At 44.2% G+C, this 24,824-nt stretch overlaps 1 protein-coding gene across 8 annotated transcripts in view; it reads right to left on the bottom strand.

Moving 5' to 3' along the window:
• The window catches only part of PCMTD1 (protein-L-isoaspartate (D-aspartate) O-methyltransferase domain containing 1), a 48,283-nt gene extending 23,770 nt beyond the window's left edge, over positions 1-24,513 (bottom strand). For 2 of the 8 annotated variants that reach the window (XM_069600007.1, XM_069600013.1), the window contains exon 1: positions 5,120-5,551. In XM_069600007.1, the coding sequence (XP_069456108.1) occupies positions 5,120-5,426 (307 nt within the window). In that variant the 5' untranslated portion in view covers positions 5,427-5,551. Of the gene's footprint in view, positions 1-5,119; positions 5,552-24,065 lie in introns of those variants that run through there. The other 6 variants (XM_069600009.1, XM_069600015.1, XM_069600012.1 and 3 more) reach the window with 6 other exon arrangements.
• Positions 24,514-24,824: the final 311 nt, after the last annotated feature.

Raw genomic sequence — 24,824 nt, forward strand, 5'->3', positions numbered from 1 at the left:
TAGAAGAGTGTTTTCTCTTATGAAAGAAATGAGCTCCAAACTGGCCCGGCACCACAGTTGTTTGCACCACGCTGTGACTGCATCCTCCGGCCACCGCCCTGAGGCACGAGCTGGACCGCACCCCTGACCTGGCCCAGGGGACCATGTCCACAGGATAACTCACTCTGTCCCCCCTCCCCGAACACATGCACCAATGACGAATACTGATGTGAGGGTTACAGACACATTTCAGCAAGGAAGCAAATTCACAAATACAGCCCAACTGTTCTCAGTTGACAGATAATGCAGATTGGGGAGCTAAGCCTGAAAGTAAAAACTCAAGACGCCTCACGATGCCAAGAGAGCCACCTGACACCCTTCACAGCACTGAAGGAACTGCCTTTCAACCTCTAAGGAAATATACTCAAATTACTGTAAAAATTTGCAAAATTTCTAAAACTTGTATTGTACATGTGTATGCATGCTCAGTCATGCCCATCTCTCTGCAATCCCATGGACTATATAGCACACCAGGCTCCTACACCCATGGGATTTCCCACAGGCAGAATACGAGAATGGGTTGCTATTTCCTCCTCCGGGGTATCTTCCCAAACCAGGGATCAAACCTGAGTCTCCTGCAGCTCCTGCACTGGCAGGCGGATTCTTTATCACTGAGCCACCTGGGAAGTCTCTGATTACAGGGTCAGTCAAGTCAAAGTCAGTCGAGTTCGACTCTTGCGACCCCATGGACTGTAGCCCTCAAGGTTCCTCTCTCCATCGGATTCTCCAGGCAAGAATATTGGAGTGGGTTGCCACTTCCTTCGGGGTATATGGACAGAAAGAAGATGCACAGAAGCCCAACTAGGACTAAGAAGAAACGGTTTAAATGGTAAGGAGCTTTACTGATTTCAGAAAATCTTAGTAGCCTAAAGGAAAGGGTTCTTTTCAAAACAGATTCACTCACAGCCCAAAATAAAGCACGTACTAAGAATAGTCTTTGTAATTCCTTAAAAAAAAAAAGTAGGGTAAAAAGACAGAGGGAAAACTGAAGTTTGGCGTAATGCAGAGAAGAGAATCTGCCTTAGAGAGAACCATGGAAACCTGCAGAACTGTGTTCTGTCCAGAAAAAAGGGGATAGGGGAAAGGAGGCTCTGGATCTCCCTCACTCTCAGGGATCAAGGGAGGCATGAGTTTTCTAAAGGGGTGCTTAAAAGGAAATGAAGAGAGATCTGAAAATCATAAAAGGGCTTGTACTTAAAAGAACACTTACAACTCATTAATAATAAGGATGCCAACAATGTAATTTAAACATGGAGCAAAGAGCTGAATAGACATTTCACCAAAGAAGATAGAGGAATGACCAAAAATCATAGGAACATATGCTCCACATCATTAGTCATCAGGGAGGTACAAGTTAAAACCACAAGATACCATGTTATACCCACTAAGATGTTATTTAAAATAAAACAAAACACCACTAGTGAAGATATGGAGAAACTGGAACTTCATACATTGTTGGTGGGAATAGAAAATGATGCAGCCACTCCAGAAAAGTTTGGCAAGTTCTTAAAAAGTTAAACACAAACTTACCATACAGTCCAGCAATCTCACTCCTAGGAATCCACCTGAGAGAAATGAAAATGGACGTCTCCACCAAGACTATTACACATGAATGTTCACATCAGCATCATTCAAAACAGGCATCAAGTGGTGAAAGAACAAAGTGTGGTCTACCCACACAACGGAATGCTACACAGCCACCAAGAGGAATGGAGCAACGATGCATGTTACAGCAGGCGTGAACCCTGAAAATCTAACGCTCAGGGAAAGCAAGCCTACAGAAAGATCGTATGCTACACGATTCCACTGACATGACATGCACAGGAAAGGAAAACCCAGAGACAGAAAAGAGGAACGTGGCTGCCAGGGGCTGGGGGAGGGAATCTTCACAGGCGATGGAAGGGCTCTCAAAATGGATCACCTTCATCAATGAAGGACTAGATTCTCTGTGACAGTTCTTCATAGGAAGACTCTTAGAATATGAATGTATCTTCAACTGGAAACTAAACAAGTTATCTGAAATGAGGTATAATTTAGAACTTGGAATCATCCATCTTCTCTGTATGGGACAAAAATAAATTCCATTTATGAATAACTGCTTCAAGTGTACTTTAATTATGAGAAATCTCCTGAAGTGAGGATAAACCTCCTCTCACCGAACAAGAACTCTCAAGACTGCAAGGTGGAGATTCCTCAAGAGGCCTCCTCCGCAGACCTCCCCTCTCCCCACCTCAGCCTGGACCCCGATTATACCAGCACGTCACTGGATGAGAGCTGCTACTGCCAGGGAGCACCTGTCACCCTCGTCTTGTGACTGAAGGGCAGGGCTGAGTGCCAGGGTGCGAGCAGAACTTAGTAAGACAAGGTCATGGGAAGCACCAGGACCCAGCCTGAGGCACCACACTCAAATAATTACAGGCAGCACGTAAGCACCCTCCTCTGGAGTGAGTGCTAAGTGATTTCTGTGAATGTGTCCCCTCCTTGATTTAATTAAATGCTCAAGAAATACAAACCAAACAAGGAGAGCAGCAGAAAAATGATTAGCTTCTCAGACGCTGGAGAGATCCAAGATTTATTAACTGTAATCACAGTTTTACAGGCTCTGTTCTTTCCTTTTTAAAAGTTTTTATCTTTCTCATCAAATACCTTCTCCATCAAAAGGAGAGAAATTATACCTTGATCTTGACTGCACGCACACACAGACGAATCCCCAAACAATATCCAGTAAGGGTAGTCATGCCTGTGACTGAACACTTGTGACTCCGTGGAGCCTGGGAGCAGGAGGAGATGTCCTCCCTGTGAACTGCCACACAAGGGTCTGTGTTTCCACACTGCCTTCAGGCTGGAGGAGGAAACACTCCAGACACAATAAATTAATGCATATACATGGAATCTAGAAAAACAGTACTGATGAACCTATTTGCAGGACAGGAATGGAGGTGCAAACAAAGAGAATGGACTTGTGGACACAGCAGGGAAAGGAGAGGGTGGGACAAACTAAGAAAAGTGGCGCTGACATAGACACACCACCATGTGTAAAGCAGACAGCTAGTGGGAAGCTGCTGGGTAACACAGTGAGCCCAGCCTGCCGCTCTGTGAGGACCTAGAGAGGCGGGATGAGGTGTGGGAAGCTCAAGAGGGAGGGGATATATGTACAATTATGGCTGATTCATGCTGTTGTACTGCAAAAACCAAAAGAATGTTGTAAAGCAATTTCCCTCCAATTAAGAAAAGTCAATAAAATTGGCGGCTGCCCCACAAAGGCAGCTAGCCCCAGGAAGCCCATTTCTTAGGGACCAGGACTAGGGAATGGACTGAGTGAGCAAGGCTGCTAACTGTGATTCCTTTTCTCCCCCCTCAGGCCTTTGGCTAAAACTCCCACCTGCAGCAGGAGCCAGCTAACCATCTGGAGGAGCAGAACACTTATCTGAGGCTGGACTCGAGCACTAGTGGCCAGAGCTGGTAAAGAAGCACACTGGCTCAAGGACAGCAAGCCCACTTTGGGAAGAAGCTCTCTCTACCACTCCACTCTGCTCCTTGGATTTGGAGATCTCTCAAACCCCACATCCCTTTCCTAGAGGCTCTCATGATACAAGAGTTGGATTTCTGGGATTCCCAACCTGATGAAAATGCTATCTCAGAATCACAGAGATCACCAAACGTAAATGCAAACTGCTTAAATTCTCGCTGGGCAAAAACGAATAATGTCACCTTTCTGACCAGTTACTACGTATCAGGAACTGACTCCATAGTGGGATAAACAGGCTTCTTTTTAAGTGAAACAACTGCAGGCTCCATGACTGGGAGAGAAGTATAGAGACAGCCAGCACAGAGCAATGGGATTTCAGGCTTGAAAACGCCTGAAGCCATACGATGTGAGCACATAATTTACTGTCCAAACTGGGACACTTTGGCAACCAAAAGGACATTACTAATACTGACGCTAGGATAATCAAAAAAATCAGGACTGCTTAGTCACAGGGGGATCACAGTCATTTCTCTAAAGTCCTCCAATGATTCCCCAGCACTCCAGAGTGAACTGTAAGCCACAGCCTCGTCCTTGTAACCTGGGAAGACACCTCAGCCACAGGACACGTCACAGGGGATAAGAACCGCTCACTTCCTGTCTCTCCACCCCAGCCAGTCTAGTCCGCAAACCCCAGGGCAAGTCTGTGTCAGATGGGCCTTCGTGTTGCACCTTGATGCCTGCCTGTCACGTGGTGGTGCCCAGCAAACACCAAAGGGAGCAGTGACAGCTTTGGTTGTCCATCCTCTGCCCAACGTCACGTGTCTTTCAGCAGTGTCTCCCCTGGCATGCTTTGTCCACCCACAGGCTCAACTTCACAGCTCTCATCTCCTAGCTATGGCACCACAGGCAAGTCACTGAACTTCAGTGACTCAGTTTAAACACACAGGAACCATGACAATACACACTTCACAGGGTTACTGGGAACACTAAACAGGTTACTAGACCATGTCAAGTGCTTTCAGCAATGCCAAGCCTTCATCGTGAGCACCAGGAAGCTTCAGGAAGGCAGTGCTGTCTGTCCCTTTTGATTACTGCTGTATGCTTGCTTCAGAAATAACGCTCGGCGGACACATAACGACCCACACTCTTCCCCCTCTTCCTGCCCTGCGTCCTGCACTTTGCCCCAGCAGTGCCACATCTTCCGCCCCCCACATGCTTCTAGATCCCTAACAAGTACAGCACCACCCACTTCAGCACAGGACACCAGGGCCCACCAAACTCTCCCAGCCGCTGTCAGGATGCTTGACCTCAAGTAGGCTACGAGATGCTCCTGAGCCTCCCACCTGCCAACTGCTCAATTGTACAGTACAGACGGTGGTTGGGGGATCAAAAACAGTTCCAAGAACTTTTCACGTCTAGCACTGAAAGCGAAGTTAACTACGGGGGTCAGGGCTGAAAATAAGAAACGATGACTACTCTGACCTTAAGGAAGGTAACTACTTTGAGCATTCAAACATATGCTGTATACAAAGTAATAAACCCTGTAAATCAGAAACAGCAGTACAAACTCAGCTTACTTTTTAAAAAAGAATTTTACAAAAATAAAATTACCTAAAATTAAGCCCACCATTGTACTTAAATATCCGGTTCCACTTCCCAGGTTAAGAAAAGACAATCCTGGTTGAAGTTTCAATGCTTCCATAACTTCAGAATAAATGCAAGGTGCTGACAAGTGTATGTTGCCATGCTTCCAGGCTAAGTCTTTGTACGCATTGTCTCGGTAGCCTTCCAAATAGTAATCTCCGCGATCAATCGCTCTGAAGGCTTGCTCCACTCTTTCAGTGCGGATATACTGGGCTTCTTTTAAGTTATCAATTAAGTCATCATTATCTTCCCCAGCACTCACAGCTCCTCCCATGATAGTATTCAAATCAAACCATAAATTTTAAACTGTAATAAAATTAGCAGAAATGGCTTCCAATAATGTAGTGTGGTTTTGTTTTCCTTTTAATATTGCACTTGATTTCCAAAAATAAATTAATCCTGAAAGGGAAGAATAAAAATAAACAGGTTTAAATGAATGCTCAAAAGAAAAGTAATTCTAGTTTATTAAATATATAATAGTCATTATAACTAACGACCACTTCTCAAGGACACAGTCTCTTCCAGGCACAGAGTTAAGCTCCTTAAATATAGTATTTATTCTTAAAACCACCACAAAGGGTAGCTTAAGTGTGATCTCATCTCTCCAGAGAGGAAACCTGGGACACAGAAGAGTTAAGTCACCTCATCTTGTGATGCCCAGTATAGCAGCCACAGGTCACACAGGGCTGCCTAGACACAGGCTGATTAAAATTAAATACACCTAAAAATCCAGCCAGTCACACCAGCCACACTCCAAGTGCTGAACAGCCCCACATGACCAGTGGCTGCCATAGTGGACAATGCTGCTCTGGAAGGTGATGCTGCTGGGGTGAGGTCCCTGGTGGTCTAGACTTCAGAGACCATGCTCGTCATCGCTGAGTCATGTGGACTTCTACAGTGTGGAAAGCCTAGATAAATATGCACGTGTTACTTCATTTAAAATTCCTAAACAATCCATTAATAATTCCTAAATACACCACACAAATTCAAAATGTTAATAGAATATATTACCTAATCACTGAATACAAAATGGAACTTAAAAACAGGCTCATATATTTAAAATGTGTATTTAAATATATATATATATATATATATATACACACATACATACATACATACATACATATACAACTATTAAGATTTTGTTTGGTAAATTCTGTCATGATGAGACCACAAATTTTGTTAACAACTTTTAATAGTTTAAGCACTAGAATGTAAGTTATACACACACACGTACAACAAACTTCTTTAACAAACTCAGCATAGTTGAACAGAAACATAAGTATAACTTGTTAAAATAAGAATTTCGATACTGAATACACAATTTAAGCTTTATTCAATAAGTTAATAAGCAAACTCATATATCAATTAAATTCTGAATTAATAAATCAGGTAAGGGGGAAAGTGAGAAATGAAATAGCCACAGCCAAAAACAAGCATTCCGATGCCCACTCTGGCCAGGAACTGGAGAAGAGAGAAGCAGCGAGAGGAGCAGGGTCCCTCACCACCAGGCTGCCCCACTGCCTGAGCCCCTCTTGTCTTCTCCTACTTCCCCCACTCTGAGAGTCTGATCATAAACTCCCCTCTCTCTACTAAAAAATGAACAAACTGGAAGTTCTGCATACAACTTCAGAAGGCTCCTGAATTCCCAGAGGCCCGAGTCCACTGCAGCTTAGGAACATCTACTACAGGTGACAGTAAGTTAAGTCGCTCAGTTGTGTCTAACTCGTCATGACCCCACGGACGGTAGCCTACCAGGCTTCTCTGTCCATGGAATTTTCCAGGCAAGAGTACTAGAGTGGGTTGCCATTCCGTTCTCCAGTGCCTCTTCCCGAGCCAGACATCGAACCCGGGTCTCCAGCATTGCAGGCAGACGCTTTACCGTCTGAGCCACCAGGGAAGCCCTTACAGGTGACACTAAGTCAAGAATTAACACGGGAAATTACATCTCCATTTAGAAAGTGCAGGGCATCGGTGTTTCAGATCTACCACTACAGGCCTGAGACACAGGCACTCAGAAGGCTGGAGAGACCACCACCTTGTCACCCAGGTGCACCACACACTGTGGAAGCAGACTTCCCTGACACCTTTCCCTCTGTCTGGTAGGAAAGACAAACAGATCTGAACAGAAAGCTCAAAGGGTAATAATGCAGGAGGAAGTCAGGAAAGGCTTCCCGGAATATAAGGTACAACCTGCTATGGCGCATGTTTCTTGAACACAAATGAAAGTTACTTAGTTGCTCAGTCATCTCCAACTCTTTGCAAGTCTGTGGACTGTCTCTGCGGACTGTAGCCCGCCAGGCTCCTCTGTTCACGGAATTCTTCTGGCAAGAATACTTCAGTAGGTTGCCATTTCTTTTTCCCCAGGATCTTCCCAACCCAGGGACTGAACCCAGGTCTCCTGCACCACAGGCAGATTCTTTACTGTTTGAGCCACCAGAGAATCCCAACACACAAATGAGCTCACATTCAACATACAGAGTAATGACGTGGAGATAAAGATGAAGGTGTGGTGGTCACAATATATGTGCATGTTCTGAAATGACAGGAAGGGACAAGCTTCCACACTTTAGAGCCACACCTCAGCAGCTTATGAAAACTTTCAACAAAAAGCTGAGAATAAAGTACCTTCCTGTAAGACAATGAGACAGTGTCTTCAAGTGATCCAGGGGACTGTGCATACAGATGAAAAATCGCTAAGACATTTTCCATGAATTAAAACAGGCTGCTGCTGCTGCTGCTGCCGCTGCTAAGTCACTTCAGTCGTGTCTAATTCTGTGCAACCCCATAGACGGCAGCCCACCAGGCTCCCCCGTCCCTGGGATTCTCCAGGCAAGAACACTGGCGTGGGTTGCCATTTCCTTCTCCAGTGCATGACAGTGAAAGTTAAGTCGCTCAGTAGTGTCCGACTCTTAGCGACCCCATGGACTGCAGCCCACCAGGCTCCTCTGTCCATGGGATTTTCCAGGCAAGAGTACTGGAGTGGGGTGCCACTGCCTTCTCCGTAAAACAGACTAATGAAGGCTATAACCAGGTTCATATTTTTTAATTTTAATAAATAAAAATGATATGTCTCCAAGTAAAATGATATCCAGGGCCTGAATGTCAAAGCAGGTCAAATGTCAAAATGTCAAAGCATGGTTAAAGCAGGTCCATGAACACTGGGGTTACGACTGTGGAGGACTGATTGACTAAAGCCAGGTCCAGACCCCAGCAGAGACTTAACTGCTCTAGAAATTTTCTTGAGATTGTTGTTTCTGCTGGTACAGCTGGCTGCACAGGCTTTGAATGTTACACCTAAAGCTATGCTTCCCACAAGCTCAGCTGTTTTGCAGAACAGTAGGTGTTTTCAGAGGTTACAGTAGAAAACCCAGGACAGACTTCTCAGGCCCTTGTAAAGCTCTCAGAAGACATCAAGGACCCCAGACCACATGTGGAAAACAACCGGCATAAGCAATTCCAAAATCAGATGAGCATAGAAGTTACATGAGGATGTTATAGGGCACCCAGCCCAGACACAGGTGGGATGAAGAATCAGAAGAGTTGCCTGGAGAAGCACAGACAGCAGAAGGAAGGAAAGGTGTCTGGGGATGTAGAAGAGATGGGGGCCACATGACCACTCAAGGCACTATACACAGCACCGCAGAGCTGAGCCTGGGGAAGAAAGCAGTGCTGCTGAGGCCAGAAGAACCCAGGATCTAGGCAAGCTGTCAGGCCCCGGGACACAGAGCCTGGGCCTCAGACTGCCAGGGAAGGCTCAGAGACAGGGCACACTGAGGGACTAAAACAGGATGTTAAGGGAAAACCAACACCCACCGGAAAACAAAAGGACCTTTAGAATGGGAACTCGTTATTTGGTCTGTAGAAGACAATATTTAGTATTTACACAGTAGTATCAGTGCAAACATAATTCCTGATTTAATCTGAATAGTCGTTTAACCACCCTGGGCGAATCAGAGTAGAGATGTCAAGGGGCATGGGAGCTAACCATCTATCTGTAATGCAGAGTAAGAGCCGTCTACGCTGCACAAGTGTCTCAGTGTGCACCGTGGAGGCAGCGTTCCCGTTCTCTGTGGCGGCTCCATGCCGTCCCATTCCCTCTGGTGTCAGTCTCCTGCGTAGAGACAGGTGGAGCCAGGAGCTGCTGTGCTGTCGTCAAGGCCTGTAGTATCACTTAACCTTCTCAACTGTGCGCATGCGTTATGTGAACAAAATTGACAAGGTAAAAATAAAGAGAGCAGTATTGATTTATTTAGACCAGATGAAGTACAATAGAGACACACGGACAATAATTTCCTAAGGAATAAAAATACACTAAATAAAAGTATACAGCAGAAAAATCAAGGAACAGAAAAAGGTCATAATATAAATAATTTACATCACAGAGCTTCAGAGATGTCATTTTATCATATACATTTTTCTGAAAAAAAAAAAGTGAAAGATGATTCCCATATTACATATAAATTATATGCATAATTATAAATTCCATTTTATAATATTCACTGATTTGATTATAATAGTAGTATAAAAATTCACAGAAAACTTGAAAACCAAGTAAAATAAAGATTACCAATAATCCTAACCTTCAAACAGCCACTATTATTTACTTTCTAAGCATGAATATTCTTGTTTCCTTAACACAATGTTGGTATTATACTGTATATATATATTTCAGACTTTCACTTGATACATCTTAATTATTTATTCATGCCATCAAAAATACTTGCAAAATCCAAGGCCATGATATGCCACAAGACAGATGCATCAAGTAACCAATTCCCTGACTATGGAGCAAGAGACTGTAAATTGATCAGAATCAATGTACATATGAGGAGTTTGCAAGTTAAATCTGTAGTGAATATTTTGATAATTCAACCATAATCCCCTAACTTGAAATACAGCTCATTTTTTATGAGTAAAGAAAACCCATTACAGCAGTATGTCATGGGATGTGTTTGCCATTTAATTCTGAGGTAATTCCATCTCAACCATGCAAAGTACCAAACACAAGTCAAGAGACCAAGGTCCAGCCTTGACCCCAGTGACAACTTTGCTGTATGGCCTCTAGGCATCCTTCCAGGACATCATTTCCTCACCTGTGAAATGAAGAGGCTAAATTCTCTGATTCCTAAGGTTCCCCAGGGCTCTGACTTCTCTGCTAGTTGGGCATCGGTTAAACCTGCATTTGAACACAACTGAGTTTTAGTTATCTAGGAATGAGTATTCTTGTCTCAACATTTCTGTTACTTCAATCACAATTTTTTCTACTCCCCTCCTGCCATTTTCTGTTAACACAGAAAAAAAGTTTAAGGGGTGTTCAAATCCTAAACATAAAAGCAAAATAAGGACTCTGAGAAGAAGAAAGGATGAAGGTAGAAAAGGACAAAATGCAGAATAAAGGACTGAATAGGTTAAGGAAGCAGTCACCTTTACTCCTAGAGCATAATCTCACCCCGCAGCCTTTTCTCACTAGGACGTGTCTGGCGTGGAAGAATAGAGGGCACACTCACAGAAGCTCACCTGACATGATTCGTAAGTGCTCCAAAAGTTGCTTGCTATTCTTTCAAAATCAGATCTGTGACTGGAATGTATTTGGCTGAGGGGAAGAACTACTGGCGGCGCAGTTTAATATTATGGTGTCTTTCAGGCAGCTCAGGGATGTTTTACAGAAGGTTAAAGACAAGTCAAAGGAGGTGGGAAGCAAGCAGATGGCAGACAGATGTTATGAGAGGGGAAGAGAACAGACTGAACACTGACTCCTCCCTCCCCTCCTGGCTCAGTGGCAAGCAGCCAATGGCAGCTCCTGTGTGCTCCTCTCTCTGCAGAGGTGGGGACAGAGAGCACCCAGCTTTGGGGGAAGAAGATGAGTAACCCACACAAAGCAGAACACGCTATCTGAGGGCATGAACAAAGGACCTTTCTTTTTTGGGCCCTCAAGGATCTTGTCATGGGACCCGTGGACCAAGGTTGTTTCGAGTACAGAGGCAACCACACAGGGGAAAACCTTTCTCAATGACGACAAATAGATATAAGGGAATATAGAAAAAGAATAGGATAAGCTAGGCTTCACTACTCCATGCCAAACATTGCTGAGAACATCCACTTAACTCTACATCAATGGTAATATAAACCTTACCCTTGTTTCAGCAGTGGTAACACACATGGGCAATTTCCTATGCACCTACTACCTACTAAGCACTGGAGTCTGTATCTTCAGCATACCTATGAAGAGGCACCAACTTTATTTCACTGAGGAGGACAGAGCTCAGAGACCATGAGACAAGCTCACAGATAGCAAGGACTGAGCCACAACTCAAATCCGGTCTGTCAAGCCATGAACCTTCCTGAAACACAACAGCTGGCCCATAGGCTCTTGACCCCTCACTCAGAAGAACTTCCCATTCTCTTAGCTGAAAAGATGTTCAATTCAGCTCTCCTTCCCTCTCCTCAACCTCTCATTTCCTCCTTTTCCTGTCTTTTGGACTCTTGGTTCCAAAGAAAGATCAAATCAGAGGGAAGCAAAGCATCTGATGTCATTTACTGACCATGCATCTCAGGCCAGTTGTTTAACCTGTGGTCTTCAGTTTCCCTGTCTATAAAATGGAAAAATAACCACATCATCAACTTGTGAAGAGTAAACAGTGAGCTACATATAAATTTCTCAACATACACACCATGAGGGTATATCTTGTGAGCTGGATGGAATTGGAGGAATCAATCTAAACACATGATATGAGTTTACAGTATTTATGTGTATGTTGAGAACATACACACACACCTCATTTATGAAGGCCTAGAAGATTGACAAGGACTGCTTTTCACTCTGTCGACCTCCCCATCCGCACTGAGGGCCCTAAGGGTCCAGGCCTCGTCATCAGCAAGGACTCTGGCATCTGAGCTGCAGGTCCTCTGCTGCCAGACCTAACCATCATCTTGGGCACCCTCACAACTGTTCAAACTCCAAAGCCGCAACAACTGCACTGCCGAATCTCGGAGGAGCTGCTCCCACTGCCCCTCCAGGTACTCATCTCATTCTCCAAGCACGTCTTGTATCGAATCCCTGACCCTTCCACCACTGTACTTAACCTTCAGGCCTTGAGCTCCTGTAAAAGGTCAGACCGCACATATTTTAGGATTTGCAGGCCAGTTTCCATCACAGCTTCTGAATTGTGCTTCCAGAGCAAAGCAGCCACAACCAGCTCGTAAGTCAAACAGGGTGGCAGTGTTTCAGAAGGTTGATTTATGGACACTTGAAACCTGATTACATACAATTTTCACATCATAAAATATTACTCTTTTCCTGGTTTTTTCCCAACCATTTGAAAATGTAAACATCATTCTTAGTTTGCAGGCTACACATAACTGCTGGCCCAGTTTAACCCATGGGTCAGTTTGCTGACACCTGTCAGGACCACCCTCTTCCCAAAATAAACAGGCCCCACGAATAATGCTTCCTTCTCACGCTCTCCTGTTCCTCTCAGCTCCTCACCTTAACTTTCTACCTCACTCCTCTTGCATACTCCTGACCTTGGACAGTCCAGTCATCTCTTGGCAGGCTCCCACAGCTCAGCAGGGGTCCCTGCACCCAGTCCCCTCAGCAGCCCCCATGGGCATCTGGTGGAAAGCGGCATCTGGTGAAACACCTCTCTGTGAATATCTCTGCCTGGTACCCCAGAGAGCAGATTGCTGGCAACTTCCATCAAGTAGGCACCACAACAACTTCCTGCTGTCTGCCTGCTTTCTTCGGCTTATGGCCCTTTCCTCTGTCTTCCAAGCAGCCCCATCAGGCTGAGTGCTCACTGTGCCTCCTCCTTCCACTTTTAAGGAACCCTGTGATTACACTTGGCCCATCAGAGTAATACAGGATACTCTCCCCATCTTAAAGTCAGCTAATCAGCAACCTTAATTCCCCTTGGCCATACAGGATGACCCTGTGACAGGGCCCAGGAATTAACACAAGAACATCTTGGGGAAGGAGGCATTACCTGTCTGCCATACCACCCAAACTCTATAGTAGAACGCTGCTCCATGGGGAATTAAATCTGTACACTTGGGGACTGAATCCATTCCCACCTATTACTCACCCAAGATCCAGGAAAAGAAACAAGAGATCACAGTATAATCGGCAAGAGATTTGCTCATGTTCCTTTATAGAACTTGGTATTCACTTCTCTTAAGTAAAAGGCATGATCACGTTAAGACAATCTAAAGGCGTCTGAAACAATAACAACTATACCACACACTAACTGAACAAGGACTTTAAAGGTGACCCTGAAATTCCACTTGATGTACTAACTGTAAACACCACAACAAATAAAACCATCAATGTTTTGCTTTGGTTATTCTTAAGCCATGTATCATTTTTTCCTTAGACAATGTATGCCCAGCCCTAAGCCTTGAGCAGTATCACAAAAATACTTTAGCATCCCTAATATATTATACCATTGGGAGAAACTGTGCTCAAGCTTAAAACCACTTAGGGCAACGATCTGCGTCATTCCTGACCTTGCTTTTAGGACAGTGTGAAGCCACTACACAGATTCTGAGTGCTGACAGAAAGTGAGGACAGCATGAGTAAGACCCCATATGTGAGAGTTGGCACCTTTTCTCAGTTGCTGGTACCTTTCAGGATATTTGCAGCAGATTCAGAACTGTCCAAACTTGAATGCAGTATGACCCAAGTTGGCCTCAAGAGGGAGCACGCTTTTAAGAACACACTGCCCTGCAGGTGGTGCTTTGTGTGTTATCACTAAAAATGAATGGAAAGACGTGTGAGCAAAAAGGATATTAAGACAATTAAGAGCAGGACTTGATTTTAATAACACTCTGCACAACAGAGCGATTAATGGATATAAAAGGAAGCAAGCAGACACTGAACTTTATAAATAAGCTTTGAACTAAGTGAGAAAAAGGCCCAGAATCAAACATATTTATGAAGGTCTAAACTGGCCTTTACCTTAACACTGACCATGAACCTTACTATCAACTATACTGTTTTAAGAATCAAATAAAATGTACATATTCAAGTTTAGTAAAATTCATTTTCTCTACCACCACAGACAGCCAAAAGAACTAATGCCACAGATAACTGAAAGATAGTTCTTTAAGCTTCAAAGAGTAAAATAAATTGATGAAAGTCTTCCTACAGTGTGACAGTTCCACAATCTTAGAAAACATCTGATGTAAGTCAACATTTCTTGATGGTCCCAGATCATTACCAAAAACATCAGTGACAACAGTATGTTAGCAACACCTCAGGGACCAACGCATGCAGGACACATGCTCCACAGTTTAGAATTCTGTCTCTCCCTTTCGCTGTAGGAATTTCTCATTTCTTGTTGACCAGATGACTCAAATTTGCTATTTTACACATGACCATGTGGACCTGATGTGGCTCCAGAACCACCGCTCTCCTGGCTCCTCCAAGGCTCTCTCTCCTTTCACTTCGACTCCACCCACATAATACTGATGTGAGACTGCTCCCAGGCCTGGCCTCTCATTTAAACTACTGCTGTGTGAGGTCTCATAATCTCTGAATAGCATGTGACTCCTATTACTGTTTAGCTGCTAAGTCATGTCCGACTCTTTGGGACCCCATGGACTGTAGCCCACCAGGCTCCTCTGTCCATGGAATTTCCCAGGCAAGAATACTAGAGTGGGTTGCAATTTCCTACTCCAGGGGATCTTCCCAACCCAGGGATTGAAACTATGTCTCTCGCATTGGCAGGCAGTTCTTTACCACTGAGCCACCGCATGAGGTCCCATAATCTTTGAAAAGTAGTACGTGACTCCTAAAACATTATTATCTTTATCATTAGTGCAACTGTCATTAGCTGAGCACTTACTATATATTAAGTTTTGGCATTTTTATGTACATTATCTCAAAACTCTGTGTAACAGTATTACTTCCAAGGAAAGGGGTTACCTAACTTGGTTAGGAGACAGAAAAGGCTTTGAGTTCAAGGTCTATTCTTACATCAAGCCCTTTGTCCTTGAAGACTGCCGATCATTTCACAAGAAAGAAAACAAGACTCAGGACAAGGAAGTAACTCTCTCAATTCCTGCATCTATAAAAATGAGACTAGTGATACTCACCAGACAAGATCCTCTTTGACAAGGCTGTTGGAAAGATTAAATAGTTACAAGAAAATGTGAAAATGTTAAAGTACCAAAATATCAGCATCTCATATCGCACAGCTCCCAGATATGGTTTCCAGGTGGCTCAGTGGTAAAGAAACTGCCTGCGATGCAGGTTCAATCCCTGGGTCAGGAATATCCCCTGAAGAAGGAAATGGCAGCCCACTCCAGTATTTTTGCCTAGAGAATCCCATGGGCAGAGGAGCCTGATGAGCTACAGTCCATGGGGTTGCAAAGAGTCAGACACGACTGAGTGAGCACGCACGCACTATACAGCTCACAGGAGCATCGGCCACACACCTGTGAGACTTCCTGAGGCAGCGCAGGGAATGGTGTCTGTGAAAACAGGGCATTCAGGCATACGTCTGTGTGCAGGTGTGGACCACACACATATAAAATGTACCATGGAGGCACAATAAAACCAGGGGTTGTTAAAACAGGGTGACAACTGAACAATTCCTTAACAAGAAAGCCTGCAGAAAGCTTTTTTGCCATCTACAGTGAGGTAACTCAGCTAGTTTAGGACCATGGTGATTTCCCTCCCTTTCCTTCAGAACCAAACCAATTTCAGAAACAGATACAATATAGATATTTATATAAATTACTGTAGAAAAGCCTAAATCTTTCTTTTTCCATTTCTAATTTCTGCGGTTCAAAAAAGAATAAAGGTTCAAAATCACTCTATTTGCAGGAAAAAAGTGAAGTCCATTAAACCATTAAAATGGTTTATAAGTATTTGAAGTAATTCTTTCACAATGTATTTTTTCACAACATACGTTAAATCACTACAGACCACTGCCAGGCTTTTTCTTAAAAGTAAAATTGTAGTAATTACTTTCACGTATTCCAAAACTTGCTCCTATATTTGAGTATCAAGATGCCTGAGCATGAATTTAAAAATCTACTCTAGTCATCAGGAGACTACAATGCAAACAGGGGACTAAGGAGGGTGATAAAAACTACACCCTCCTTCTAAAAACTGTCTGACAAAGAAAGGTTCACTCTTTGGTGTGGGTGTCTTTGTGTGTTTTTTTTAGAGCTATGGCATTTCTAAATATTTCTAAGGCACTTAAGATCCAGTATTTTAAAGATGGACTACAAAAATACAATGATTTGTTATCAGAGTAAGAGCTCTCAACTATTAACCCAGCAACAGAGGAGGGTACTAACACCCACTGACACAGCGGGATCCCTCGCAACAGCTACACCACTCAGCACTTGACCACGTGCACAAACAACCTGACGGCTAAGCCAAGGCCCTGCCACAGTCCTGGTTACCTGGCAGAGCGTGCAGGTCAGATAAAACTCAAGTGATCACAATTTCCAAGCTTCTATCACCAAGTAAATATATCTGTCTTATTTGACAGCAGGATTTATAAAGCTGGGCTCTTCTAGCTGGTGTTCTCATTAATACAGAAATCTCTGAGAATTAACTAAAGGAGACACCATTCCAACAACTGCATTCCCAATGATCTATTTCTTTTTTATCCATATCTTCTAGTCTTTCTACAGTGAATTCATATAGCTATAATATGTGGTGGGGGTCCATGGATGAACAAAAATAAATGACCTTTTATTATCCTGTTCAGTAACCCTATTCAGTAAGCCATGCTTACTACACCACTACGGATGAAGCACAGCCTGGGAAACCTTCCTGGACCAGTTAGGAGTAACCTGGTAGAACAGCTGTACCACTTCAGCAGCTGACACATGCTGTACAGCACCACTCTGCATTCAGAGCACCCTTGGTCTGACAGAATCAAGGAGCACTCACGGTCTACCTGGTATCCACCATCACTTACTTGTTAATCCATACAATTCTGACCTTTATTAGTTTTATCATTACTTGCCATTCAGTAGGATTCTGACTGACATGTCTAAGATGCATGAATGTTATTTTTGTTTATACATAAACTCTGAAAGGACCCACACCACACTGTTAAAAAGCCATCATTATTACCCAAGCAATCCATGAGGAACAGATGTGGATGGCAGAGGTTTGCTGAAGGAGGAATTTGTTTAACTTCATTTATTTCAGTACTTTAAATCTTATCTCTGAACACACAATATTACAGTAAAAAAGTTAATGACCTCATAAAATATATTGTGTTGTTGGCCATGACATTTCCTTCCAGACAATACCCAGATATCTTATTCCATTCCCTGAAAAGGTTGCCTATGTTAGATGTACTACTATAAGCCACAGTCCCAGAGATGATTTCCCAGTTATCAAGAATCATTTCTGAGCACAGAACTTGCAAACACAGGCATAGCTGGCCTCGCCCAGAGCAGACAATTGGTCCCAGGAGCTGCTGCCATTCACCACTGCCATCCCCCCCTCTTCCCATTAGGCTGTCAACAGCTCCCAGCATCCTCACATGGTCCCCTTCTTCTCTCCATTCACTCACCCGTCATCAGCAGCCTCAAAAGGCATCCATCTGATTCTCCACCAAGAAACAGCCATTTTAGCTTTCAAATTTTATTTTTCTCTAGAAAGATCTTCCAGTTTTTATTTCTCTTCCTTCAAACAGTTGCTTCAATGGATGTGTGTAACAGTAAAGAATGGGAAACAATCTAAATGTCCATCAGTAGGGAATATGGTTAAATAAATGATCATATATATATATAGTCTATATATGTAGTGATATACAGCTGATCCTTTGAGGCTGCAAAAAAATTTTAAAGAATGAAGAAATTCTTTGTCTACTGTTATGGAATATCAGAGATACACTGAGTAAAAAATGCAAGTGAAACTATTTGCAACATATTATAACTCATCATAACTTGAAAGAAAAATATTTATTCAAATATAAACAAACAAATTGCTTCTTCTATATCATTCCAGAGATAAGTGACTACCTCTCAGTAGGGAAAATGGGAGGTGGAGGAGGAGTCACTTTCAGTCTATAAACTTTTTATAACACTTATACCTTGACCCATGTGACTATATGTTTTTAAAATCAATCAATTATTATAAACTTGCTTAAAACTTTTATCTTCAGAGAAGTATTTATGATTATTTTAATCCTTTATAAAGCTGAGAGCTGGAAGACTGACAAACTGATTAGTCTGAGAATCAATAACACTTTTATTACTTAAACACTTTTTTTATAAATTTTTATAAACACTTTTATTAAATTCCAATGCTATCACCGAGATAGCCTACATTCTCAACTTCTACCAGAAAGGATTATATTTTTATTTAACAAAGCAAAAACAAATTACTTAATAAAATACTTACATTAATACAGTACTTACAGTAATGTAATACCTAAATTGTAATACAAGATACAAAGGCAATATGTTGTTGTTGTTTAGTTGCTCAATGGTGTATGACTGTTTGTGACTCCATGGACTGTAGCCCGCCAGGCTCCTCTGTCCATGGACTTCTCCAGGCAAGAACACCAGAGTGGGTTGCCATTTCCTTCTCCAAAAGGCAATATAGAGAAATATAAAATGAATATAAATGATTTTATAATGAATGAATGAATATAAAATGATTACTCTGCATGGTAATCATTAACCATGATAAATTCAAGGTTAAACATGTACATGTAAAAAAAACACTTATAAGTAGTTTTACAGATAAATTACTTATCACAATTACCTAGAAATGAGTCTGAAAATTCAACTCATTTGATAGCCTACAACAAGGAAATCCGGTTTTGTTACATACACAAAATTAAAAACTCCATTAAACTATTGTGTCATCTACCAACTAAAATAAAAAACTACTTAAATTACCATTAATGGGGCAGGTGACCAGAGATCATTTTCATTCACACACATCTCCTAAGCGTCTACAACACATTTTCTGCTTTCTAACATTTTATAATCCAATTACAACTGTTAGAGTACTCAAAATTCAGAGTGGAAGGTTCTCATCAGGAGGTTAACAACTATATGAATGAGAAAAGACCTCTCTAGCAGACAGTTGAAGAGGAGCCCTAGGGAAATACAGCCCATCAGCTAGCCTTTCTGCACAGGGACCTCCTTGAAAAGCAGACATGGGAAAGGGAGTAAATCCTGAAAGAAAATGTATAAGAAACCAAAATCTTGAATAAAACAAGAAACAAATGTGAGAAGGATTGCTGGGGCCAGGTAAGGCACTTCTGAAAGGCAAAGGTGAAGAACAGGGACTGTATCCCAGAGTTGATCAACAGCCATTGGGTGGAGGTACAGAATTCTTCAAGAACACAGAACTGGTAGACAGGCTTGGGATTCAAACTCCAGGTCTTCCACCTATTAGCAACTCCTTCAGGTTCATGAAGTCCCAAATTCTTTCCCTGTAAAGTGGCACAACAGTACCTAAGACATAAAGCTCTCACTCATGAGGACCAAATGAGACAAAGCATGCCAGCACAGTGACTGTCAGAAGAAAAGGTAAATCTGGAGCTCTGCTTAGTTCCCTGCTTAGTTCCCTGCAGGGAAAAAAATGATCAGGGCTGCCTTTAGGACAGTTAACTTGATAGCAGTATGCATGATGGATGGCACAAACTTAGAGATTATGGTTGTCTCCTGTTAACGACAGCTGAAGCAAAGGGATTAAAACTCACCGCTGTGAAAATGCAAGACAGGAGAATCAGGAACAATGTGCAATAAAATGACAAATCATTTCTAAAAAAAGTAAAGTGAGGAATCAAAGATGTCCTTTGAGTCCAGATGACTAAGAAAACGTGATTAATGTAAACAAGTTAATGGAGAAAAAAATTAAACCTCCAAACAAAACATTTCAGTTCTAAATGTATTTGTTACATTTAAATGACAGCCACTTAAAAGAGTTTTTCAAGGAAACCAAGTTAAAGGCCAAGTCTGAAGCTTTGGAAAGAAAATGAAGCTATGCAGAACTCGGGCCTTGCAAAGAGGGAAAGAACAGTGGGAACAAGGGACCTCTGGCGGCCAAAAGGGAGAAAATAGAGCTCCCAAAGGGAGATGAGGAGGCCCTCTCAGGTGACCTGTACTTCAGTGAGGTGAGAAAACAAAAGTCACAGGGCCCAGGAGTCCGAGATGCTGGCCAGGAGGAGAACAGGGAAGACAAAGGCCTCAGGGTACTTCACAGCCCACAGTTCTCAAATGCTCACTGCACTTGAGATTACACACTCAACTGACTCATGATACTGTGGTCATTAAGGGTTTACAAGAGCCTGCAGGTTACCACATAGTGTTAATTATTCCAACTCAACCCCCAGACATACTTTTTTTCAGTATCTCTAAGCTCAGAGAACTGTAACTTCCACATTCTTATTTCCCTTGACCTCCATCCACATAGCTAACTCCCCTCTGTCTACACTGAGGGCCAGCTCTCAGATTTTCTCCCCTCTAATTCTGTCTTCAAGATCTTGCATCTGAACTAGCTTCTCATTAGAAATAAAGTTGTCAGGGAACAGGTCCTTTCAGCAATTCCAGAGTTGTTTTACACTTAGCTTCTAAATCCCATCTCGATTTTAAACTCTAGGTGATGTTGATGCTACTGTTACCATTCATAGGATATAAGTTTATTGATTTCTGGCTACTCATGAATGCACCCCCCACCACCACCAAGGAAAGGATTTTTTAGGCTAAACTGGAGAACTTTTTATTCGTACCCCCCAATCATAAGACCTCTATTACTAATTTCTGAGAATATGCACACACAGTATTGGACTCCCCATCCTCCTAGGGCTGGGGGTACCAGTGTATCCTAAAGACATCTTGCTGGTGTTGCATTGTTGTTTATATCCCACAACTATAAACCCACTTACATCCAGCATGAGTTGTCTAAGAGACAAGCGATGGCAGATTAGCCACTTAAATGTGCATCTAATTACATCCTTTAACAACTGCCAAGAATAAAAGCTCAAATATTTTCCTATACGTGGGTTTCTTCTCAAATACATATATATTACAACTATCACACTTTAACTTCAGTATTTGCCTTATTTCTTTAAACCACAGTTTTCACACATGCCAGAAAACCTAAACAGATTAATAACCATAACATTATGACATAGATGCTATTAAATTGCCAGTCACATCAGCAGACCAAAATAAATATGGAAATCAATCTTTTTAGGGCCCTCTTTGTATTCTTTTCATCATATTAGTTACAAAGAGTGTAACTGGGTTCATAAAAAATTTAAATGAAATGAGATTAGTCTTTAAGGAACAGAATAAAAGTATCTGTAAGAGCTACAATTTACTATGATGCCCAAATGAGCATGGCATCTAGTGCAGTAACCAAAGACTAAAGTAACACAATCCCCATCTTCCCGCTTAACGGCATCACTCCAAGGTATTCAATATTTTAATAACACACCATCAGAAACCTCATCTAAAAAGATATCACTAGAGATTCACACTAACTATCCTTTAGATTAATTTTCAATGCACACAATTATATTCATGTCTCTACTCTTAAGTAACATTTCCAAGCCAAAAAGGAGAAGGAAACTCTGAGATCAGTGATTTTGTGAGGTAATTTTCACTAATGGGGGGTAGCACGGCAGAGCAAACCACATGCTCTTGGCAGCATGTGTGGAGCATGAAGCATGCCCAAGTCTAATTTAGCCACTACCAGTAAAAAGGTAACAGGGTTTTGAGCAGTTGACTTTCAGAGCCTCTGTTTAAAAATCCATAGAATGGACAGCATGCCACCTAGGCTGTGAGAAATATATGAAAGAGTGCTTTTATTACCAGCCACGATAACTAAAAATGCCATGGATGTTTCTGATTCTTTCTGAACATAGTTTCCCAAATAATAAAATGCTACACAGCTGGGCCTAAGATCGCTGTCTACATATGCTGAGAATCAAGTGGTTCCATGTGAATCCCTTACTAAGTCATCTTCCCTGGAAGGCAAGATGAACATGCTATACATTTTCAATAAGCACAGGGCAGTGATTAAATCACCAAAGCCTCCAGCGTCTGCACACAGAACTATAAAACTTAATAGCAACTTCCTAGCTTTCTATCTTACTGAATGGTAAGCAACAAGGGTCACCCTTCCACTTAAGAGCTTACCTCCTACTCGCCTGAAACAGGAGCCTGTGGGCCGCTGGCCTTCTATCCTACCTCCTCCTCACACACAGTCCAGTTTTCCTTTGAGTGACAGACTTTGCTTTCAACTAGCCCTATGGAATTTAAGTTTACTCTGAAAAGTACACTTAAAAAAAACAAAAAAGAAACTATTTCAGTAACCTGCTTTGTGAAGTCATCCAAGCCTCCTGCAAGCTGCCATTCAGTTCTATGTAAACATATTACTCGATTTTCTAATATGTAAGTATCCTCAACTGGCCTCAGACATTCTTAAAGTTTTATTATGTTTCAAAGTATCACTTTGTAGACTTCATTAAAAGCTAAATAAAAGCTAAGATTATAGAAATAACAACAGTAACAGCAGTTAAATGTACATTATATAGCTCTGTAGTTTATTGAAAGAATGAAGTATGTAAAAAAAAAAGGGAAATAATCGTGATATTGTTGACCAATAAAAACTATGTGCTATGTATGATCCCATTTTGTTTTTTGTTTTTGTCTGCTTGAAGTATAGTCGATTTACAATAAGTTTAACATGCAATGAAAAACCCTTAAAAGCAAAACACCACACTTTAAGACTGATTACACTCTGGGTATTAAGGGAGGGAGGGGAAATGGGTGAGCGTGAGGGGGGTGAGGGGAAGGAGGAGACTTCTGTATGGTTAGGCTGCTAAATTTTTTTCTTCAAAGAGCATGTAATACTTTAGTAATAAAGGTAAATTAAAAACTAGGAAAAAAAACTACTGGCACAAATTGTACCTCCTCCATAACCAAATGATTCTAATAAGTAACATAAAAAACATAGGTTCTCTAAATGTTAAAGAAGACAGATGAAAGCATAGTATTGGGGTGGGGGATGGCCGCGGCTCGTACAATCCTCCCCTCCTTGCTGCCCCGTTCCTGGGTCCCCTCCACGCGGGCGCTGGAAACCCCCTAGGGACCAGCCCGCACTTCACACGAGTAACCGCCCAACCCCAAAACCGAAAGTGGGAACAGGCTGCGCCGCTCCAGCCCCAACACCCCCTCCCCTCCGCTCCGGCCCCAGCGGGCAGGTCCGCCTCCTCCAAGACAACAACAAAGTCTCGGGGGCGGGGAACTGCCCAGCGGCGGGCGCGACCCCGGCCCCCGCGACCCTCCCCACTCCCTAGACCCTGGGCCCCCTCGACGCCCCTCGGCAGCCCAGCCCCGACCCCCGGCCCCCGCAACCCTTCCGACTCCTTAGAACCCGGGGCCCCAGTCTCCCTCCACCCGCTCGGTCCCCTCGACCTCTTCAGCCGCCAGGCCCGGACCCCCGGCCCCCAACACCCTTCCGATTGCTTAGACCTCCGGCCCCCTCGACACCCCTCGCCAGCCCGGCCCCGCGCCCTGGCCCCCGCGATCCTTCCGACTCCTTAGACCCCCGGACCCCAGTCTCCCTCCACCCGCCGGCTCCCTCGACCACCTTAGCTGCTCGGACCCGACCCCCGGCCCCAGCCCCCACGACCCTTCCGATTCCTTGGACCCCCGGCCTCAGCTGCCCCTCGACCTTAGCCCCACCTCGACCTCAGCCGCCTGGCCCAGAACCCCGACACAGACCCCAGATTCCCCTTCTCGACTCCCGGGCCCTGACCCACCCGACCCCCAACCTCCCTCACGCCCCTCAGCCTCCGGGCAAGAGACCACCCTCCGGGACTCACCCCTGCAGCCTCCATCTCCCCATCCCGCCCCTCGGACCGGACCCTTGGGCCCCGCCCCCGCCCTCAGCCTTCGACGGAGGCCTTACCTGTGGCGACGCGGTCGGTGGGCCCGCCGCAGCCGGTGCTAGTGAGGCGCTGGGTCTCGGTTGGCTCCTCAGCAGCCAGCGCCGCCGCCAAAACAACACGTCCGCCGCAGCCGCTGCCGCCGCCGCCGCCGCCGCCGCCGGGGGGAGGGGCGGGGCCAGGACGCAGGTGGGGGAAGCCCGAGCGCCGCGGCCTCGGAGCCGGCGGCGACCGGGCATGCGCGGACAGCGGCGGGCGAGAGGACGCCGATGTCAACAAGGCCCGGGGACGCTCCATCCGGCACCGCCCCTCGGGTCGCCCCGCCCCCAGGCCCAAACCACGCGAGGTCTCGAGGGTCCCGGGACGCGGCGTCAGAAAAAGGAAGCCCGCGAAAGCGGCTTCCGTGTTGCAGCTGCTACCTCGCGCTCTCTGGCAGGTCCCCGAACCGAGACCCGGGCGCTGTCTGCAGCTGCTCTCCGGTGCCCGCCGCTGTGTGGGCGCCTGTACGTCAGTCAGGGTGGGCGGCGCCGGGAGCGGAGGCAGGACCGAGGGCTGCCCGGCAGAAGGGCTGTGTCCGCGGCTGCGGGCCTTACGAACGTGCGGAGCATGTCCGCGGGCCGCCTCCGCTGTGAGCCTCCCGGTGAGCAGCTAGTCGGGGCGCCCGGGATGCCTCACTGACCGTGTACGGAAGCGTTTAAGTCAGATGCTGTTGGCGGAGAACCTGCGAGAGCGCAGGCGAGCAGAGCACTTGCTGTCCCGTTTGCTATATTTGCAGCGGACGG

This window comes from Ovis canadensis, chromosome 9 (assembly GCF_042477335.2).
Source record: "Ovis canadensis isolate MfBH-ARS-UI-01 breed Bighorn chromosome 9, ARS-UI_OviCan_v2, whole genome shotgun sequence".
Lineage (NCBI taxonomy): Eukaryota > Metazoa > Chordata > Mammalia > Artiodactyla > Bovidae > Ovis > Ovis canadensis.